General features: G+C 42.0%; 1 protein-coding gene across 2 annotated transcripts in view; it reads right to left on the bottom strand.

Moving 5' to 3' along the window:
• Positions 1-2,157: 2,157 nt before the first annotated feature.
• Positions 2,158-23,356, bottom strand: part of PGGT1B (protein geranylgeranyltransferase type I subunit beta) — a 104,073-nt gene continuing 82,874 nt past the window's right edge. For both annotated transcript variants that reach the window (XM_075836482.1, XM_075836491.1), the window contains exons 6-9: positions 19,885-19,930; positions 5,171-5,355; positions 3,375-3,483; positions 2,158-2,522 (exon numbers count right to left, since the gene is read on the bottom strand). In XM_075836482.1, the coding sequence (XP_075692597.1) occupies positions 2,341-2,522; positions 3,375-3,483; positions 5,171-5,355; positions 19,885-19,930 (522 nt within the window). In that variant the 3' untranslated portion in view covers positions 2,158-2,340. The remainder of the gene's footprint in view (positions 2,523-3,374; positions 3,484-5,170; positions 5,356-19,884; positions 19,931-23,356) is intronic.

Raw genomic sequence — 23,356 nt, 5'->3', positions numbered from 1 at the left:
TTCCTTCATAAAAAATATTACTATGCGAGACATGCAATAAATTAGATTTTTTCCTGTACGCCGGATGTTTTAGATTGACCTCCTTTAGTACAACTAAACATTATATTTAACATATTTAAATGAGAGATTACTGATCTATGAGTTAATTGGACATCAAATAATAAAGTACTTGCTGGCAAAGATCTTCAAAAATTAAAGGTTTTGTTTGACCTTTAATAAAACGGGGGAGAAGGCTCAAAATAGCTGAAAATGACAAAAGGTTTTATATACATCTTCAAAAAATGCCAACGTCACGGTTTCCTTTATATTTACTTCCGTGACGCTCCAATGAGTATAATACTATTTCCTAGAAATTGCTTCGGTGGTCCATCCCCGTAGTGATGGATTGGCATGATATGTATCATGCACTAGCATAGGCAACCAGGATGCAACCTGGTAACGGTACACTCTCCCTTACTGACGTGTAGCTGAGGTGTTCCCTGTAGCGATCTGGATGCCAGTGTCGCTGTTAGGTTGTGCTGGCGGCGATTGGCTGGTCGGATCACGTCTGACCTGCCCTGAACGGCCGCACGTCAGCAGTGACGTTGTTGGGATCCGGTTGGCTAACAGGGAGGGGTTGGCCCCAGCGAAACGGGAGGAGCGATATCTATATGAACTCTCATTCGCAGCATCAGCGTGCCACTTATCAGATGCGAGCACTCTCCTGTGCATGTACAAACAAACGTACTGTTGAATTGTATTATCGCTGACACGTGTAGTCCGCTTAATCTAATCCTGAGCAGACCCCTGATGAAATCTGTGTGTATGGAAACGCGTAGGGTCATAATAGAGGGGGAATGAGTGCAGGTTACAGCTTACCAAGATCACAGCAACTGCATCGGGGCACTGACGGAATTCCTGGTTGCTTTAGAGGTCTGAGAAAGTGACAAGCTGTAACAATCGTCAAGCACACCAACCTCATGCATCATGATGATTGTGCTCGTCCATTAGGATTCCTAACTGAATCAGTGATGAATCACAGTCTTGTTTTTTGCTATAATATTTGAGCACAGTGGATTATTTTCACGGTGATGATTGTACCCCTGATTTTAGAGAGTTTCGAAATAAAAGTATTTTTACTCCGTCACATTCAGTGAAGGGTGAGTAGAATGCCTTTTGTTTTTTTAATGTTATTTGAAGCCTTCTGCCTAGTTTTATTTGGGCTAGGGCTGCACGGTGGCCAGCAAATCACAGTAAAACCGCTGCCATTTCCCTAAGGCGCATTTCCCTATGTGGGGAAAAGTCTTGAGAAAATAGAGATATATTTGGAATTATTACATTCTTCAAGAGCCACCTGAATCTTTTTTTTTTCTTAGGGAAAATTGAAGTTGCTCACAATTTGCAATAATCGCATTATTTCACTGTGACTCGCAGATGAGCCGCTGTCACTGTAGGCCACGTGCCTAAAGGTTGGAAGACCGCTTTAACTTTCAGTGCACCAACTTAATCAAAACTCTGCTGACATTTAATATATGTGGAACAACTAATAAAATAAGTTTGGTCATATATACTACATCAACTTTACAGTGAGCATTAGGCCGGATTTACACGAGCGTGTGCGTTTTGCGAGCGCAAAAGGTACTTAACAGCTCCGTGTGTCATCCGCGTATGATGCGTGATTTTCGCGCAGTCGCCATCATTATGACACTCTGTTTGTAAACAGAAAAGCACGTGGGGCTTTTCTGTTTTCATTCATACTTTTTACTGCGGTTGCGCGAATCATGCGCGGCACCTGGAAGTGCTTCCGTGTGCTGCATGTGATTTTCACGCACCCATTGACTTCAATGGGTGCGTGATGCGCAAACACACGGACACGCTGCGTGAAACTCACGGACAGTCTGCACGGCCCCATAGACTACCATAGGTCCGTGCGAGGCGCGTGAAAATCACGCGCGGTGCACGGACGTATTACACGTTCGTCTAAATAAGCCCTTATTCTGGACCATTTTTTGTATTCTGCATAATAATAGAAATAATGTAATCTTGTACCCAATATGTTTTGTTTTTTTAAAGAACTTCTACTTTTTGTTACAGGTGCTAAATATAACTTTTAAAATCATAAAAGTGAATTTCTAAAGCTGCTGAATAAGGAGGTGAGCACATTTAAATAATACCATCTTATAAAATATATTTTTATTGAGGTACAGGAGAAGTGGTTGAAGCCTGTTGTACAATGCAGTGCTACAAACCAATGAACACTTTGATCGAATGACTCCAGTACGAAAAAGCACACTTGGTTAATACATGGCTTAGAAATGGGGCTATGAATCTCCAACGTAAGGTGATGTTGGTGGTCATCAGTCAAGTACTGAGGTGCAGATGATTTGAACTCCTTCCATAGTTCTTGGCTTTCCAGGAGTCATGGAGGTGCTGGAGATGTTTGTATGTTGTTAAGCTTACATTCAGCGCTGGGTGTACTTCGTTAATACCGGACTCCCCCATCAAAGAAAGGCCACAGATCCCAAAGTATGCATGCAAGGCATCTGGAGCGATGAGAAAAAAAATGTATGGAAGGATAAGATCCAAATCTAATACACATACGTATTTAAAGTTTCATTAAACATACGTATCTGACTACAGCAGAGGTCCCCAACTTTTTGTAGGTTGCGAGTCACTTTCAAATACAACAGATGGTGTTGTCACACAAAGTATTAAAAAGGATAAAAGCCTATTAAAAAGATATGACTGCTTAAAGGCTATGTACACCTTTGAAATAGGTGTAAAAATAAAAAAAATCTATTAGTGTGTTTGGTACAACTTTTAAAATACTCTGTATTAAAAATTATTTTTACTTTAAGACACAGCTGCTTTGTATCCTGTATACAGAGCAGCTGTATCTAGCACTGAGTCCTGAATACGTCGGGTCAGCGGCACTGACTGGTTCAGTGTCAGCGGGTCCTGCGTGTCTCTGACGATTTCAAAGGTGTCCATAGTCTTTAATATAGGTTTTACCCTAGTGTTAAGTTACCAGAGATATAGTTTTGGCCTTAGTACCAAGTTATAGGAATGCAATGACATCCCTGGTGCCATATGAAAACGGAGGACAATTTAAGAGACTGCCTTCCTGATGGGGAACAGTCATACAAGATAATGGAGCTTGGTCAAATTAATTTATCTAAAATGACATCCATCGACCAGCTAAACGGCGGTGACCTATATTAAAAAATTGGGACCCACTTACAAGATAGACATTAAAGAGTCGCAAGAAATAAAAATAGGATGGTTGTGAGCTTGTTTATGCCTCATTGTTGTCCATCTTGTCATTCACCCACCTCACCTTGATACACAAGACAGATATCGTTACATGCATAAATAATAGTAATAATAAAAAGTACCTGGATGGCTATCTGGCCACTTAGCAAAACCACCAACTAGACGGTCTTGGGTAGATAAGATAAAGTTTCTGTTTTTCTCAAAATTTGTATACTTGAAGATGTCTAACAGCTGCAATAAGCCCAAAAAAAAATAAAAATAAAAAGATTCAAAGAAACTAGTAAATGAAGAATATAAGGCAGAGATTTTTACATTAAAATTTGCAAGTGCAACAACAAATCGGCGCCAGTGACTGCTGTGGTTTCCCATTCAATTTAGAATTCAAATTTTTTACCTTCCATCCACAAAGCTCTCGCCTCATCTCTGCCACCCTACCCGTGATTTATGTTCTGTCAACTATCGAATATTAACCACCTCCATAATTAGAACCTCCCACTCTGGTCTCCAGGATTTTTCTTCTGCTGCACCAGTTCTCTGGAATGCGCAACCGAAACATCCACAGTTTAGTGTGCCCTACACCACATCTTTTTGGGAAGGCCAATCCGATTCACCAATTTGACTCCTTTTAAGGCCCTGTTCACACAAAGGTTTTTTTGTCGCGGCAAAAAAAGGCTGAAATGGACTCCCATTTATGTCAATGGGAGGTGGGAGGCGTTTTCCGCCTCAAAACCCCCATTGAAATCAATGGGAGACTGAAAAACACGCGTTTTTTTTGGAAAAAAACGCTCGTGGTTAATCCATCTTTCTGTTGGAGATAGTTGAAAAAAGGCCTAAAAAAACACGTCAAAAACCGCGTGTGGTGCAGAAAACGGAGCTGATTTTTCCAGGCAGAATTTTCTGCCTGAAAAAAACTCAGTGTGAACATAACACCGCTTTTCATATTATCCGTGTCTGCACACATACAGGCTGGGTGACCGGCTCATGTAGCTTTATGTGTCTTTCCCCATTTTGTAGAAAAGATAGATTTGTACCATCGCTCATCTAAAGCCTCATGCACACAACCGTAGCCATGTGCACGGCAGTGATTTTCGGGTCGGCCGGCCACGGAGTGTCATCCGCGAGCCTCCCGCAAATTGCGGGCCGTGCACATGGCCGCGTCCATTATTTTCTATGAGCCTGGACCACAGAACACGGCCGTAATAAGCCATCTCTTTCTGCGGTCCAGGCTCCTGGGCCATGCACGGACCGTGGGAAACCACGGTCGTGTGCATGGGCCCATAGAAATGAATGGGGCCGCAATTCTCCCGTGGATTTTCAGCCGCAAAAGCACGTTCGTGTGCATGGGGCCTAACACTTTTACCTTGTGTCACCCCATATCCTATTAGATAGTACAATCTTGCATGTAGGGCCCTCACGCTTTAATTACTTGTCACTCTGTAATGTCTAATTTTGTTTATACGTTTCCTCTGACTTCTAAAGTGCTGCAGAATATGTTGGCGTTATAGAACGATTTTTATTATTAGAGAGGTCTACAGTAAAAAATAAACAGAAGCTGTAGGCCTCATGCACATGGCTGTGCCCGTAATCACCGCCCGCGATTGCAAGCACTGCCGGCTGCATTTTCAGAACGTGCACCCATACAAAGTATGGGAGCACGGCCTGTAAAATACTAAAAGTAGGACATGCTCCATAATTTCCGGCATGGTTCTATGGCACGGACACCTATCCGTAGCGATACGGAAAGGTGTCCCCGCCCAATAGAACCAAACGGGGCCGTAATTGCAGACAGTATTACAGTTTGCAATTACGGAGATTTTTAACGGTCGTGTGCATGGGGCCATAGACAACGAAGCTAGCTCCTATTACTACAAGGAAAGTTACAGCATATTTTAGTCTTTACAGGTTCACAAATCTTTACCGTTAAAGTTGCTCCCACCCAGAAGGAGTAACAAGTGTCAACTGGTTTGTTAGGTCGCCCATGGAAGCCATTTTGTTGCCTCATAATGCACCATCTTCTTATTCGGTTGAGCTCTCTCTCAGAGAAGACATCTTCAAGTTTTCCCATAAGGCATAGAGAAGCAACGCCACAAAAAGTTGACCCACCTAATTGAAATAGCGACAATGGTTATAATAATAAAAAATGTTTTTACATTATGTCCGCATTTAACCTACAAACTTATCTGTGAAGAAGTAACTGCCCATTATCTAACAGCTTGCATTCAGCAATGACCTACTGTAGTATAAAATGGATATAAAAAGGACCTTTTAGACTGGATTTACACGATACAGGTCTGCTCTGGGACAGCCTTTGCTGGAGGAATTTTTTGTGATATTTGGGTGCTACCACCATTCATGAACGTTTGGGGTACTGGTTATAGCCTAGACTTGATATGCCAATTCACTGCACAATACTCAGAAGTAGTTACATGAAGTTTAATACAGTGTTAGTAAATTTAAAAAAAAAAAAAAAAGTCTACTTTTTTAACCGATTCAGGACCACGTTATTTTGAGCATTCAGGACCAAACACCGTTTAGCCATTTTTAGCACGCGTTCGTTAAACAGCTTTGTTGGGCTAGCGACGTGATTTTTGCAATGTTTTTTCTGTAGACAATGCAGGTTTCTTTTTTTATAATTTTTATACACATCTTTTTTGCGACTTTAGAATTTTTAGACTTAAAGTTTGGAAATAATCGTAAAGAAATAAAACGTTTTTTTTTTTTGGTAATTGCATAGTTTTACCCTAAAATAGACCTTTTATTTGTGATCGTCCTTGTCTACCGTAAATTTTTATATATTACATGTCTATATTAGGGTAATTGGCCAGTCGCCAGTCTGCGACGCTACTTGGTAGCGTCGGATGCACTTACATAATGCTTCAGCGGTTCTTAATTGGATTCAGGTCTGGGGCACGTGAGGGCCAGTCAATGGCATCAATGCCTTTGTCATCCATGAACTGCCTACAAATTTGTGCCACATGAGGACGGGCTTTGCCCTGCACCAGGAACACTGGACTTACTGCACCAGTGTAAGGTCTGACAATGGCTTGAGGATTTCATCCCAGTTCCCATCAGCAGTCAGGGTATCGTGGAGGTTTGTGATACCATCCAAGGATATGCCTCCTCAGACCATGACTGACCCACCGCCAAGCCGGTCATGCTGAATGTCGCAGGCAGTATAATGCTCACCACGGCATCTTCAGACTCTTTCACATCTGTTACATGTGCTCAATGTGAACCTGCTCTCCTCTGTTAAGAGAACAAGGAGCCAATGGTGGACCCGCCAATTCTGGTGTTCCCAGGCAAATGTTAATCTAGAACAGGTCACACCACAAGACGTAGAGCCCTCATGGAGTCAGTTTCTGACAAATTGCTCAGAAACATGCACACCAGTAGCCCGCTAGAGGTAATTTTGTAAGGCTCTGGCAGTACTCCTTCTGTTCCTCCTTACACAAAGGAGCAGATACCTGTCCTGCAGATGGGGTTATGCCCTCCTAAAGCCCTGTCCAGCTCTTCTCGTTTAACGGCCCGTGTCCTGGTATCTGCTCGATACTCTTGAGATTATGTTGGTAGACCCAGCAAACCTATGTAAGGATGTACCATCCTGGTGGAGCTGGATTATCTGTGCAATCTGAATGGGCTGCAGGTTCCACCTCATGCAACCAGTAGGGACAAGTACACTAGCAAAATGGAGAGCTGGAGGAAAATCAGACAGGAAGGATAAGGAGAGAGGAATTGTCTCTGGCCACCACCTGCAAAACCATTCCCTTTTGGGTGTTGTGTTGCTGATGCCTCTCCAGTGCACCTGTTGTCACATTAATTTGCAATAAAGCAGGTGAAATTGACAATTGCTTACACTTCCAAACTGGACAGTATACAATAGTGGCAGGACTTGACCCATAATCTAAAAAAAGTTACCTTTATTGGATTTATTTAAAATGATACAAAAAAAACAAAACACCCTGGTGTGAAAAATGTTTCAAATACAATTCTGACCAGAGTTAGAGTCTCAGGACTGTATCCACTAGTGTCACTTTCTTTTTGTGCGCACTAGGGACCGACTAACATCTACACAATTCCCACACTAGCCTGGACCCTGATCACAAGTCCTCTTGTTTGTGTGGGAGCTGTATATGTTGGAGGCTGCTGGTTTACTCTGCCAGAATATAGAAGCTCTGAGTCTGGTCAGATAGTCCCTATATTAATTTCACTGCTCCAACATGTTTCACCAGCCTTTTATACTGGCTCTTCAGGGAGCAAACTGGCAGTATAACAGGACAGTTTTGATAATGGCAGTGGAAACCTGATCACAGCAACACTGCTATATACTCATAAACATGCCCCCTCCCTGTTCACCCCCTGTATCCAATCAGGAGCCCTGGCAGGCACAGCTAGAGAGCTCAGCGCCGCCTATCCTCTGATGTAAGCGGGGCGGGAGCTGGGCGTGTGAGAGAGTAACCCTGGGGAGCAAACAGCACATCCCCACAGCTCCGTAAACAAAGGAGCTGTCAGATCTCCTGACCAGGAAACATTGCAGCGTAGTGCATTGCTAAGAAATCTTGCAAACCATTTATCCAGTGACTGTATGAGCGGACGCTGCATCATATAGGGACTGTAGTTAGAAAGTATTAAACCAGCCTCCTAAAACTCACACATTAAATCGGAACATATTAGATGAATATATAAAAGACACCTTGTGATACTTCACTTGTGTGGGTGACACCATCAGGTAGAATCGAATGCAGGTCTGTGGATCAACACAAAATATAGTGGCTGCATTATGCGAATGCTGCATAGGGTAGAGACTCCTGTTATACTCCAAAAAAGGCAGCCAAAACGGACATTCTCATTAAAGAGGCTCTGTCACCAGATTTTCAAACCCCTATCTCCTATTGCAGCAGATCGGCGCTGCAATGTAGATTACAGTAACGTGTTTTTTTTTTAAAAAACGAGCATTTTTGGCCAAGTTATGACCATTTTTATATTTATGCAAATGAGGCTTTCTAAAGTACAACTGGGCGTGTTTAAAGTTATGTCCAAGTGGGCGTGTATTGTGTGTGTACATCTGGGTGTTTTTACTTTTACTAGCTGGGCGTGTTTAAAGTTATGTCCAACTGGCCGTTTATTGTGTTTGTAACATCTGGGCATGTTTACTTGTTTTACTAGCTGGGCGTTGTGAATAGAAGTGTATGATGCTGACGAATAAGCATCATCCACTTCTCTTCGTTACCACCCAGCTTCTGGCAGTGCACAGACACACAGCGTGTCCTCGCTCATCCGACGCAATGAAGTTCCTGTGGGAGGAAGTGAGTGACGTCACAGCGTGATCTCGCGAGAACACGCTGTGTGTCTGTGCACTGCCAGAAGCTGGGTGGTAACGAAAATAAGTGGATGATGCTGATTCGTCAGCATCATACACTTCTATTCACAACGCCCAGCTAGTAAAACAGGTAAAAATGCCCAGATGTACACACACAATACACGCCCACTTGGACATAAGTACAACTGGGCGTGTTTAAAGTTAAGAAAGGCTCATTTGCATAAATATAAAAATGGTCATAACTTGGCCAAAAAAGCTCGTTTAAAAAAAAAAAAAATGTTACTGTTATCTACATTGCAGCGCCGATCTGCTGCAATAGGAGATAGGGGTTTGAGTCCTGCCGAACTAACGGATTTCATCCTGTGGAACCATCTGCATTCTACCTGAAGAATCCTTTTATCCAAGTAACCCACTCTACAATATTTAGGAACAACCTGTATTCCCATAAATTTGATAGAAACAGGATTACCCCGATGTACCGTATGGACAGGTCGTGAGATTGGCGTCTGATTTTGGATATCATTAAAGTCATCCTGTATCGTTATCACGCTTGCTGTCATTTACAGCGTGATCTCGCGAGATCTCACTGTAAATGACAGCAAGCATGATCGAGTAAGTGACACACATTAACGTCACCGAAGTGTCGGGAATGTTTAATAGACATCGCGTCCTGGCTGGAAGTGATGTCTATTTACTCTCAAGACACTTCAGTAACGTTAATGTGGGTGTAAGTGACAGCACACGCTGTGCTGAGTAAATGAATGGGGAGAAGTGTATGACGCTGATTGGTCACTGATTGGTCAGCGTCATACACTTCTCTCCACAACGCCCACTGGGTCAAAAGTAAAAACACGCCCGGTTGGGCATTAAGGAAGTCATTAGAATAAATCTAAAATCGCTCATAACTTAGTGAAAATGTATCGTTTTTCTAAATAAAAAATACGGCTGTTACCTACATTACAGCGCCGATCACATTATGCAGGAGATAGGCCACTTATAGTGTGGTGACAGCCTCTTTAAGCATTCCCTTATTTTTTTGTTGAGAAGTGTATAATAGGTATACTTTCAGGTGATGGCGTTTTACTTAATTTCTACTTTATTTGTGGGGAAGGGGTGTTTATAGTTTCTCTATTTTTCTGTTATTTATATACATTTTTATATATTCCCTAAGAGTTTTTAAATGAACAGTGTTCAGCACATTTGGTCGAATGTGCATGTTTAGGTTGACAAGCTGTTACACATTAGATTGTCGTCAGACCATGGACATTAAACTAAATATGTATGGGCAGCATAAGGGTATGTTCGGACGTGCACGTCCGTTACAGCTGAAATTACGTAGCTGTTTTCAGGCGAAAACAGCTCCTGAATTTCAGACGTAATGGCATGTCCAGGCGTTTTTCGCAGCGTCCATTACGGATGTAATTGGAGCTGTTTTTCTATGGAGTCAATGGAAAACGGCTCCAATTACGTCCCAAGAGGTGACATGCACTTCTTTGACGCGGGCATCTTTTTTACGCTGCGTTTTTTGACAGCGGCGCTAAAAAAATGACCGTCTGCACAGTACATCGTAAAACCCATTCAAATGAATGGGCAGATGTTTGCCGGCGCTTTCAAGCAGTATTTTCGGCCGTAATTCCAGGCGTAAAACGCCTGAATTACATCCGTAAATAGTGCGTGTGAACATAGCCTAACTGTGGAATGGTTTTAAAAAAAAAATACATGACATAGAAGTAAAGATAGCTGCACTCGATCAGATTTTTTTTTTCCTTTTAAATGTCCTCTACTCACAAACGCTGGTAATATTTGCTCATACAATTACATAAATGTTTCAGATCACTAAACTAAATTTTAATATAAGATAAATGCAATACATTTAAACACAATGCAGCTTTTAAATGATAATTTTATTTATTGAGGATAATTATTCAAAACCTATATCAGTCATATGAAAAAGTAATTTCCCCTGCTGCATAACTCAACTGTGCTTGAGCCTTTGGTCACAAACTGACGGGTGAACTTTCTCCTTCTGGATTTTTTGAGAGAACAGAATTTATCGCTCCCTCAATGATGACGAGTCGTCCAGGTCCTGCAGAAGCAAAGAAGCCCCAGACCATCACACTACCACGTTTGACTGTTGGTATGATGTTCCTATAGTGGAATGCGCTGTTCGCTTTAGGCCCCATGCACACGACCGTATTTTCATCTGTCCGTAAATACGGATCCGTAGTCATCCGTAACTTATCCATATATACGGAACAGTATCCGCAAATACAGTCCGTATTTGATACGTATATACAGGATCTGTAATTTTTCAGCACGAACACCCATCCGCAAAAATATGGAAAGGTGTCCGTGGCCAATGGAAATGAATGGGTCCCTAATTACGGATGAAACATACGGTCGCCCTACTCTAGACGTAACAAGACCCATGTCTTCCAGAAAGTTCCACCTTTGACTCATCAGTCCACAGATTAATCGAAAAGCCTTGGGAGTCATTTAGAGCTTTTTTGGTTCTTTTTGGCAAATGCAGTGGTTTGTACCTTGCAACTCTCTTAAGGTATGTGCACACACAAAATTAAAAACGTCTGAAAATACGGAGCGGTTTTCAAGGGAAAACAGCTCCTGATTTTCAGCCGTTTTTTTTAGCAACTCACCTTTTTCACAGCCGTTTTTGGAGCTGTTTTTCTAGTCAATGAAAAACTGCTCCAAAAACGGCTGAAGTGACATGCACCTTTTTCGCGGGCGTTTTTTTTACGCGACCGTTTTGAAAAATGGCTGCGTAAAAAACGCCCTGTCAGAACAGAATGCCGTATTCCCCATTGAAATCAATGGGCAGATGTTTGTAGGCGTTCTGCGTCCGATTTTTCAGCCGTTTTTCGGTACGTTTACGGGCCGAAAAACAGCTGAACACTACGTGTGCACATACCCTTATGGATGCCATTTTTTCCCAGTGTCTTTCTTATTGAGGAAACATGTACATTGACCATAAAGAGGCCCTGTTACTTATTTAGTAATACCCTACCTCCTAGCTCAGGTGTCAGCAACCTTCAGCTGTTGTGAAACTACAATTCCCAGCATGCCCTGACAGCCTTTGGAAGGAATAATAAAGCCTTTGGCTGTCAAGGCATGCTGGGAGTAGTAGTTTCTCAACAGCTGGAGTGCCGAAGGTTGCTGATCCCTGTCCTAGCTACTCCGATAGGCGCGGTCACGCTGATAATGCTAGTGAATATTGTGCCCCAAAAAGTTTATTATTTTAAAAGTTATAAGCTAACAGGGAGGTAACAGCAGAGATTCTCCTGAGGTGGAGCTATCTCACAGCCTCTGACGCTGTCCAATCAGCATGAAGCTGCTTCACACACAGTATGAGAATGGCATGGGGGCGTGTTACTATCACGAAGAGCTGAAGAGTGAGAGCGTGCGCGCCCGCACACTGCTCCGAAGCTGCTGGCCAGTGTCACAGCGATAGTAACATGCCCCCTTGCCATTTACACTTCCCATTGACAGTTCTGGGGGTTCTTTACATATCGGGCGCCAAATATAATGGCACAGACATGTAAATAATGGAGGAAGTTAGAAAAATAATTTCAAGTGGGACCAGGTTTGTGAAGCACTACCCATTACATGCTCTCAGCTGCACGTGTATGGGCAGGTGAAAGATTCTCTTTAACCCCTTAGTGACCACCAATACGGCAGGTGGGAGAGTATGGAGCAGGCTCATGGGCTGAGCCCGCTCCATAGAGTGTATCGGCTGTGTGTTATAGCCCACACTTCCGGGTAACGAGTGGGATCCCGCTCGAGCACGATCCCACTTGTTTAACCCGTTAAATGCCACGGTCAATAGCGACCGCGGCATTTAAATGACTAAAAACAGGAGGGTGACCCATTGTAACGTTCCAATGCCCCAAGGCTCCCCCCCCCGGGGCGAGATCGGAGGGTGCCGTTGGTTGGCATGGGAGCCTGATGAAGGACCGCAGGTCCTCCATCTTTGTACTTTGGCGCAGGGCTTCATAGGAGACTGTCAGAATCACGATATACTGCAATACATTAGTATTGCAGTATATCGTGTAAGCGATCTAACGATCGTTGTTTAAAGTCCTCTGGGGGGACAAGTAAAAAAAAAAACCTGTAAAATAAATTAAAAGTAAATCCCATTTTCCCTCAAACACAATGTAACAAAATTAAAAAGCTAACATAACTGGTATCGACGCGTCCGTAAAAGTCTGAACTATTACAATATATCATTATTTAGTAAGCACGGTGAATGCCATAAAAAATAAAAAATATCAGAATTGTTGTTTTTTGGTCACTTCATCTCCAACAAAAAAATTAAATAAAAAGTGCCCAAAAAGTCCAATTACCCCAAAATGGTACCAATATAAACTACAGCTCACCGGCAAAAAAGAAGCCCTCATACCGCTAAATCGACGGAAAAATATTTTTAACAATCAGTTTTTTCCTTGTAAATATAGTAAAACAAAGAAAACTATATCAATTTGGTATCGCTGTAATCGTATTGACCCGCAGAATAAAGATAACATGCAGTTTTTACCGCACGGTCAACGCCGTAACAACAAAACCACACAATAGATTGAGTAATCGCTGTTTTTTTCCTATTCCACCCCACATATAATTTTTTTATCGTTTCCCACTACATTATATTGTACAAAAAATGCTGCTGTGAAAATCTACAACTTGTCCCGCAAAAAACAAACCCTCATCCGCCAATATTGATGGAAAAATAAAACCGTTATGGTATTTGGAAGGTGGGGAGGAAAAAACAAGTGTGAAAATCTGAAAAATGGCTGCGGTGGGAAAGGGTTAAGAGTGGCAAATATGCAAAATAGAAGGAATTGCTTTTCACAGCACTGTATTTTGTATGAGTAACTAGGAAATAAAATAAAGTTGATTTCATGACTTCTAATATGTAATTACTATGTGCAGGCTGGCACAGGTTTATTTTTTTTCTGCCAAAAATTGGTAAAGTTCACTTAGCAAAGATTGAAAAAGTATCACATGCCCACATTTCATCTTCTTTACCAGAATTCCAGCGACCAGTGGCCCTGGACCAATCACAACATTACTAGGAAAAAAATATTGGTTCAAAGGGGTGATTTTGTTGTTGCTTTTTATTAGCGAAGCAGAAGAAAAGGTCATTTATGAACTTGAAAAAATACACAAGCACAATAGATACGGTTTCGTCTTTTCTTGGTTGGCACGCTTCGACACTTAGGCTGACACTTACTATATTGAGAAGTATGCTACGCATTATTCACAGATACCTTGGCTGATGGGACTGATTGTACCACCAATAAGCGTCTAATAAAATAAACTAAAACCCACAACATTAGAATAAAGCTCCGAGAAAGGTACAGGGTCATGCAGGGTTTGTGCCCGGCTACTGGAAAATGGAATCCACATAAGTTACAGTATAACAATTTTGTAACCAAATACATGTACTATGGAATGTTTGCCCTCACACGGGGCCGGTCACAGATAGCGGGAGCCGGCGTATTCCTATAGCAGGGGAAAAAAAAATGTAAAAGAAAAAAAAAAAAAAAAATCACCTCCCCTTTCCCTAGATCACATATAAAAGTAAACAAAAATAAGCATAAAACACATTAGGTATCCCCACGTCCAAAAATGGCCGAATCGTAGGTTTTTTTATTTTTTTGCCACTTCAGCCCCCACAAAAAAAAAATTAAAAGAAAGTGATCGAAATGCCAGACATTCCGCCAAATGGTATTAATAAAAACTACATCTTCCCACATACAAAAATATGCCTTAGACCGTTCTGTACATAGAAATGTTTAAAACGTTACGGGTGTCACAATATGACAATGCAAAACATTTGTTTCTTTCAAACTTGACTTTTTTAAAAGGTACTGAAACAAAACTATATAAATTTGGTATTACCATGATCGTACTGACCCGCAGAATAAAGTTAATGTGTCATTTTCACCGTACATTTAACACTGTAAAAAAGAAATCCATAAGAAAATGACAGAACTGCTGTTCTTTTCCAATTCCAACCTATTCTGAATTTTTCCCCAGTACATTGCACATAATATTAAATAGTACCATTAGAAAGTACGACTTGTCCCGTAAACATTAAGCCCTCATATGGCTGTGGTAATGATCAAAATTAGTTATGATAACCAGGAGTGCACATATGGCTGGTGATGCAGATCTGTGCGCTCCCCAACCATTTTGACAAGAACATGCTTGTATTGCAGCGAGGAGACATGTAGCGGGAACATGTACATGTAAGTGCTAATGGTGCGCTGTGTGCCTAGTTGTAATGGGAGGCATTGTGAGGCTGGTACTAATGGTAGACACCGTGTGGCTGGCACAGTTACGAGTGTGCACTGCGTCTCTGATAATATCATGAGTGGCACTGTTATGGTTGGTCACTGTATGGCTGTCACTTTTATGGGTGGGCACTGTGGCTGGCACTGTTTATAGGGAGCACTGTATAAGTGACAACGTAAGGTTGGCACTGTTATGAGGAAAACTAGGTGGCTGGAGGAGTTCTATTTTAGGCAACTTAAGAGTTTGAGGACTTTCGTATTAATAGCTTATGCTTAGGATAGGCCATCAGTACGTGATCGGTGGGGGTCTCGGAGACCATCGTATGTCGAGAAAATGCAATCCCCTGATCCCGTTTGGAACTCCAGAATAGAAAAACTTGGCCATTCCGTGTTCTCCCAGTAGATGCAGTCAATACCCTGGGTGTCTCTGCCCCTGTTTCTACATTTTTCTGAGCCTTGATGCTGAAAAAGCATTCGATTAGGTGACTTAGTTTGTTTTTTTTGTAATTATAAAGAACTGTATTGGCCAGGAACTTTTGTGAAACTTTCTACAACTTACCCATGACCAGGCGTACACCGTAATAACCATAAACGGCACAAACTCAATGCCTATTGAGATCTTTAGAGGTACCAGAAAGGGTTGCCGTCCTTCCCCAATACACTTTAACATTCATATTGACCCCCTACTGTGACATTTCCACTTTACCCCTAGCTTTTCTGGTATTCCTCTGGGAAGGTCTTAAAGAGGCTCTGTCACCAGATTTTGCAACCCCTATCTGCTATTGCAGCAGATAGGCGCTGCAATGTAGATAAGAGTAACGTTTAAATTTTTAAAAAACGAGCATTTTTGGCCAAGTTATGACCATTTTTGTATTTATGCAAATGAGGCTTGCTAAAGTCCAACTGGGCGTGTTGAAAAGTAAAAGTCCAACTGGGCGTGTATTATGTGCGTACATCGGGGCGTGTTTACTTCTTTTACTAGCTGGGCGTTCTGACGAGAAGTATCATCCACTTCTCTTCAGAACGCCCAGCTTCTGGCAGTGCACAGACACACAGCGTGTTCTCGAGAGATCACGCTGTGTCGTCACTCACTTCCTACCCCAGGTCCTGCATCGTGTCGGACCAGCGAGGACACATCGGCACCAGAGGCTACAGTTGATTCTGCAGCAGCATCGGCGTTTGCAGGTAAGTCGATGTAGCTACTTACCTGCAAACGCTGATGCTGCTGCAGAATCAACTGTAGCCTCTGGTGCCGATGTGGCCGACACGATGCAGGACCTGGGGCAGGAAGTGAGTGACGTCACAGCGTGATCTCTTGAGAACACGCTGTGTGTCTGCACTGCCAGAAGCTGGGTGTTAACGAACAGAAGTGGATGATGCCGATTCGTCAGCATCATACACTCCCATTCCTAACGCCCAGCTAGTAAAAGAAGTAAAAACGCTCCGATGTACACACATAATACACGCCCAGTTGGACTTTTACTGTAAACACGCCCAGTTGGACTTTAGCAAGCATCATTTGCATAAATACAAAAATGGTCATAACTTGGCCAAAAATGCTTGTTTTTAAAAAAATAAAAACATTACTGTAATCTACATTGCAGCGCCTATCTGCTGCAATAGCAGATAGGGGTTGCAAAATCTGGTGGCAGAGCCTCTTTAAATCAAAAGTAAGGGTTTTTGCAGATTACGTACATCTGGCTATTAGGGAAGATCTCAAACAAGTGCTTGCACATTTGTAGGAGGTATGGGAATTTGGGCTCCCTGTCCGAATTAGCAATCCATTTGGACAAAACTGAAGCAGTTTTACTTAAGGCCCAGACAGAACGCTCTAGCCTCTCTCCAGCCCCATTAATTGGCAAACCATGGCTATCTGATACCTAGGGGTAGTTATACCGAGATATCCATAATACCCTGAACATTACATACATTAACAATCCAAGATAAACATTTATGTTCTTTAACAGCTCCCCTCACGTGGCGGTCTCAATTTCCCAGAAATTAGCACACGTAATCTCGTGAGATCATGCTATAAATGACAGGTTACAGCGAGATTACGCTATGCTCTGCTGTAAGTACCAAACAAACGTTAACGAAGTGTCGGGATTGCATATAGACATCCCGTCCTGGCTGGAAGGAATGTCTATTCACTGTCTAAACACTTCAGTAATGTTAATATGTCAGTATAAGACAGCACATGGTGAATAATGCAGTGTCACTATGCGCGGACTAAATGAATGGAGAGAAGTGCATGACGCTGATTGGTCAACGTCATACACTCCTCTGTACAACGCCCACTTGTTCTAAAGTAAAAACACGCCCAGTTGGGCATTAAAAAACTAATTAGCATAAAGCTAAAATCGCTACTAACGTGGTAAAAATAGATCGTTTTTCCAAGTAAAAAACACTACTGTAACCTACATTATAGTGCCCATCTCCTTATGTAGGAGACAGGGCACTTATGAGCTGACAGAGCCTCTTTAAGGGTATGTTCAAACTGAGTGTTTTCAGGGCGTTTACGCCTCGAAAAACGCCTGAAAAAACGGAAGCAGTATGCCTCCAAACATCTGCCCATTGATTTCAATGGGACCTACGGCGTTCTGTTGGAGCATTTTTTTACACTTCGTTTTAAAAAAACGGCATGTAAAAATACGCCCGCGAAAAAAAGTGCATTTCACTTCTTGGGACGTTTTTGGAGCAGTTTGTCATGGACTCTATAGAAAAACAGCTCCAAAAAAAACGCCACGTAAATCGTGAGTGACTTAAAAAAACATCTGAAAATCAGGAGCTGTTTTCCCTTAAAAACAGCTCCATATTTTCAGGCGTTTTTGATTTTGCGTGTGCACATACCCTAACTCTGGTTGCCGCCAAGACTCTGTAGGGGGGAAAAATATATTATACGATTGCTTGCTTCTGTGCTCTGCATTCATTCAGCCACCACTTACCAACGCTACTAGATATTTTAATTCCCTTACCCAAGGGATAACCGACCAAAAGAAAATTGTGCAAAACCCATCGTAACTATGAATTTTACAGGACGATCAAAAAATAACTATGCTCTTTAGAAGCTCCTTGAGGGCTGGAGTCAGTGAGATAGGAGCTTTTCACACAGAGTTTTTTGCAGCCTTTTTCACCTGCGGCCATTGAGCGCCGAGGCATAAAGTGCCACAAAAAAACGCTTTTTCTGCCTCCCATCGACTTCAATGGGAGGTCAGAGATGGAAACGCGGAAAGAAAAAAGCATTTTCGCTTTTTCCCACGAGCGTTTTTTTTCTGCTCACAGGAAAAAAACGCCTCCGCCTGAAATCAATTGGAGATTTCAGACGTTTGTTGGTGCGGTTTCCACAAATCCGTTGCAGTCCTTTAGTCTATTGTGCAACCATGTTTCATCAGGATTCATGGATCCGTTATAAAAAAAAAAAAGTCACCAGTTTGTGAACAAATCCGGGCCGTGAAATTACTTGTCCGGAGTTTTTGTGGTCCGGATTCGCGGCCCAACATTGATCCGTGAAAACCAAGGCCGTGTGTTTGAGGCCTTAGCGTTGAAAAAAATTTGAAAAATTCTGGTTATCTAGTTTACATCACTCATATTTGCTAGTGCTGGCCTACAGGACTGCACATCTGTGAGAAATATCTGAAATACAACCAATTTTTTTAAGTTTACAAATAACACAAAGCACATATTTGACAAGCCGTTTTACTCAAGGCCATCTTTACCTATAGGCCATTGCCCAATAAAGACTGATAGCTAGAGGATCTTACATTAGTGTTTACATGGTCTTGCCCTCAGCCTGGCGCTACATGATAACTAACAGATACTCTACATTGAACTGTGGCAGTTTTTTTTTATTTTGTTTGCCTCCAATTTGTTTTCCCATTGTGAAGTGATGTTTGATGATTATATGGAGACTATTAGAATGGAGAGTAAGCTTTTGCTGTAAATACTGGATATCAGATAGAGAAGTTGAAAAAGAAGCATCCAGCTTCTCACATTCCCGGAAAAAAAAGACAGCCGATTTTGCTAGGGGTAGTTGCCTGCGGCTGTACATTTCGGCAGGATAAATGGAGTATTACATGTAATAGAACGGATGGTTTGAGTGTGCCAGAGTGAGAGCTGCTGGTTGTTAACGTGTCTCAGCTTTGGGTCATAGAGTGGGGTCCTGAGCAGGGGACCACCCTCGATGACGTACATATACCCTACTAAATTATATGACAAGGGCCGTCTTTGGGAGACAACCCCTTTAAAGCGTTTCTCCCCCTACATTAATAGAAAATTGATTTACAAGCAAGTGGAAAATGACTGCTTTAAAGCTTCTTTCATTCTTCTCAGACAATTCATCTTTTAGCTGAACTTCTGAATAGCATCTGACAGTCTAGTCGCTAAAGGTAAACTGCCTAACAGTCAGTCTTTTAATAGGGTGGTTAGGCAACACCCTAACAAACCAGCCTGACTCAGATTACTCAGGTTCTTTACTCAAGGCAGAATGGCCAAAATTATAGAAAAATCCCATCAAACTGCCAGAAGAAAAATGTAAAAGTCGCAAGTACATTATATTTATAAACCAAAAATAATGTCATAAAAAATAGGACACTTTGAGGGCCTTTAGAGGGACAAGTTTTAGTCTTACACCATTGTCACAATTGCTTTTATTTTTATGACTAAAAAAATCCCAAACTCTCAGACGAGATTATGTTGTATCCTTCAGAATTAAGGCTATTTTCAGACAAGCATGTGCAACCTCGTGCGGGATGCGATATCGTGGATCCCTCATAGACTAGAATCTATGGCGGGATGCGTGAAAACGCAGGAAAATAGGACATATCCTATTTTTCCACAGACCCTTCACACGCTCCGTTGAAACAACGGCCGTGTGAATGGATTCATTGAAATACATGTTTCCACATGATGGCCGTTGTTTTAATGGCCGTCACACGGACGAGATACACGCTCGTCTGAATGAGCCCTTAGTGTGGATTTAAATGGAAAAAAAAAGGAAAAACCTCTTACCGTGAGCTTCTAATCCGGCTCCTTGTCCTAGTGCATTCTCATATGACTGGAACAATAATAAAAAACTCCAAATTAGGGTTTGGCAAAACTGGTTTACTTTGACCTGTTCAAAAGCGGTGTTTCTACAAAGCAATCGTTTTAGCTAAACTTGGGAATTGATCCAATTCTTTACAAGACTTTTTTTTTTATCATCCAAGTCATTGGTAACATTGCACACCAACCCAGACATCATTTTTGCAATAGAAAATATACAGTTGTATTGTAGGCAAAAGAGCTCTAATCTCTACTTTTTTGTTTAATCTGAATTGTATACATATACAGAAACGAGAAAAACTAAACCACAGGACACGAGCTCTGAGCATATACTGTCAAAGCAGATAGTTGGAATCCTGGATGTACAAGAAAAGTTATGCCAACACCTTTATACAGCCCTATTAATAGAACATCCAAAACCTAGTAGAGTAAAATGAAATATACTAAATGGGCTGAATTTACGTATAATCACAATAGGAATGGGCCTATCGACAGCATATGGTCCGTGCAATATTTTGCACAGAAACTTTTAGAGCCATGCGTAAATTAAGGTAAGGCCTACTTGATGAGCGCTGAGTCTAAGGGTCCGATATGGGCCGCGTAAACAAGCGCTGATCAACAAGACAGTTCGTTGATCGGCGCTCTTTTTAGGAGCAATGCTTGGTAACGTATGGGGATGAGCGATCGTTACTACAATCGCTCGTTCCCATACATTTCCATCATGTCGGCAGCACATCTCCCTGTTTAAATCAGATTGAAATCAGTGGAGGAAAGTTTTATACTTCTCTCTTTTGACTCAGAGCGAGAGAAAATGGATTATGTGGTCATGTGGTATTGTTAAAACTCAATCTGATCTGCAGGGTTGCCATAGGCTCCTTTTACAACAGCCAATATTGGCTGTAAAAACGAGCGCCAATCAACGAGACAGCTCGTTGATTGGCGCTAGTTTGCTCCTTTCACAAGGAGCAATGTATTGGGACGAGCGAGAATTGCTACGATCGCTCGTCCCCATTCATTTGCATCATGTCGGCAGCACATCTCCCTGTTAACACAGGTAGATGTTCTGCAGACAAAGAACATTTAATTTTGCATAAACTATAAGCTGATGAACGAGCGTTTGCGCGTTCATCGGCTGATAATGGCCCTGTTTACACAGCACCATGATTGGGAACAAGCGTTCATATGAACACTCGTTTGCCCAAAATTTGGTCCATGTGAAAGGCCAAATGATCTGCGCCTACAGACTTATGATATATAAATCCGGTACAGCTACTAATTCTAATAGGTACAGTATCAGAGCTCTCTGGAAACAAGTGTTAGTATATGGCCAGTATAGACATGGACCCTTCAGAGATTTAAAAAAAAATAATAATAAAAAGGTTCTAATTTAAATGACAAGACTTTACATGCACAAAGTAAAACAGAAAACTGCTAACTTTACACTATACAATAAACAGATTATATTTATTGAAACCAGAAAACCCCATGCTTGCTAGAGATGAACAAGGCAGGCCACCTGAAACTTGATAATGCACTGTCCCTGGAGAAATAATCAATAGCGTTTAAATGCAGTTTTAGGCTCAGTTTTTATTTCTTCCCAAATAAAGGAGTGGACACAATAGTAAGGAGATGCATCAGTCTTTTCTTTATACCTTGCCTTCATTTTGGATTCACTTCTGGCTTTTGCTCAAAAACCAAGCCGAAAACTGCATCAAAACAGTTTGTGATCCTGGCCTGACGGTATACATCTGGTGAAGAACAATACTAAGGCCTCATGCACACAGCTGTAGCCATGCGCACGGCTGTGATTTTCGGGGGTCGGCCTACCACGGACTGACAGCTGCAAGCCGCCCGCAAATTGCAGGCTGCGCACATGGCCGCGGCCATTATTTTCAATGAGCCCGGCCATAATAAGGCTTGCCCGTTCTTTCTGCGGTCCGGGCACCGGAGCCATGCATGGACCGTGGAAACCACGGTCGTGTGCATGGCCCCATAGGAATGAATGGGGCCGCAATTCTCCCGTGGATTTTCGGGGGAATTGCGGCCGCAAAAGTACGTTCGTATGCGTGGGGCCTTAGTTTGCCAAAAATATTCGTAAAATGCCAAGCATTATCTATCAGTTTATTCATAAAACTACAAGTATACATTGTTCAGCCATAAGGTATTAACTGCACAGGACCCATGAAGCTGTCCTGTGGTATCTGTGACCAATATTTTAGAAGCAGATCCTTTAAGTCCAGTAAATTACAAAGTGGGTCCTCCATGTATCAGACTTGCTTTTCCAGCACATCCCACAGTTGCTCGATTGTATTGAGATCGGTGGAATTTGAAGGTCACGTCAACACTTTTTACCATGTTCCTCAAACCATTCCTGAACAATTTTTGCAGTGTGGAAAGGGTTCGTGGTAAAAGAATAGGGAATAGCGTTGCCATAAGGAGTATACTTGGTCTGCAACAATGTGTAGGTAGGTGGTACGTTTTAAAGTAACATCCACATGAATGCCAAGACCCAAGGATTCCCAGCATAACGTTGCATAGAGTATCACACTGCCTCCACCAACTTCGTTTTCCAGTGCCATCTCGTCCCCAGGTAAGAGACACGCACGCACCCGGCTGTCCCCATGATTTAAAATAAATTATTTAATACTGCTAATTCCAGATAAGAAATAAAATGGGGGCAAGTATCTCCAAAGAGAAAATAACTCGAGCTATCAGACGTCCCAACTAAAAAGTTTTACGTTTTAGCCGGCAGATTTACTGGAATTATGACAGATGTGGTAAACCCAGACGAGATGGGCTTTATGCCTGGTAAGTCTGCCTCCTATAATATCAGAGTCTTTCTTAATTTACAGGGGGGGGGGGGGGGCAAAGGAGACTCGGCAATGCTCCCACTAGACGCGGTCAAAGCTTTTCACCGCGTCGAGTGGGAATATATTTGGGTGGTGTTGGGCAATTTTGACCTAGTGGAAGATTTTGTTGCTTTGATAAGACTTTTGTATAAAAGGTTCTTACGCAAAACAGAGTATTAATGGGAACACTTCTCCGATGTTTGTATTTCAGAGAGGCACATGGCAGTAGTGCCGACTGTCGCTCCTCCTGTTTGCCCTCGCAAAGGAACCATTTACTCAGATTATCAGGTCAAGGAGGGATATAACGGGTTGGCAACTTGGAAGCCATAAAAAACAAAAATTCTCCTATATGCAGGGGACCTAATAATGGTTTTGTTTTGAGATAAATCCGTTCCAAATTGGAAAATTTGAGATTCTTGGAAAATATGCAGGTATAAAAAATAAACTTGACAAAGTCTGCTCTAATTCCGATAAATAAAGGAGGGAATTACAATATAGCCTAAAGAGGGAATTACAATAATGCCTTCTATTGTGGATCAATTTAAATATTTGGGAATAATTATTTCTAGGAAAATTGAGGATTTTCTATC

Source organism: Rhinoderma darwinii, chromosome 1, assembly GCF_050947455.1.
Source record: "Rhinoderma darwinii isolate aRhiDar2 chromosome 1, aRhiDar2.hap1, whole genome shotgun sequence".
Lineage (NCBI taxonomy): Eukaryota > Metazoa > Chordata > Amphibia > Anura > Rhinodermatidae > Rhinoderma > Rhinoderma darwinii.
This window is presented reverse-complemented; position numbering and strand designations above follow the sequence as displayed.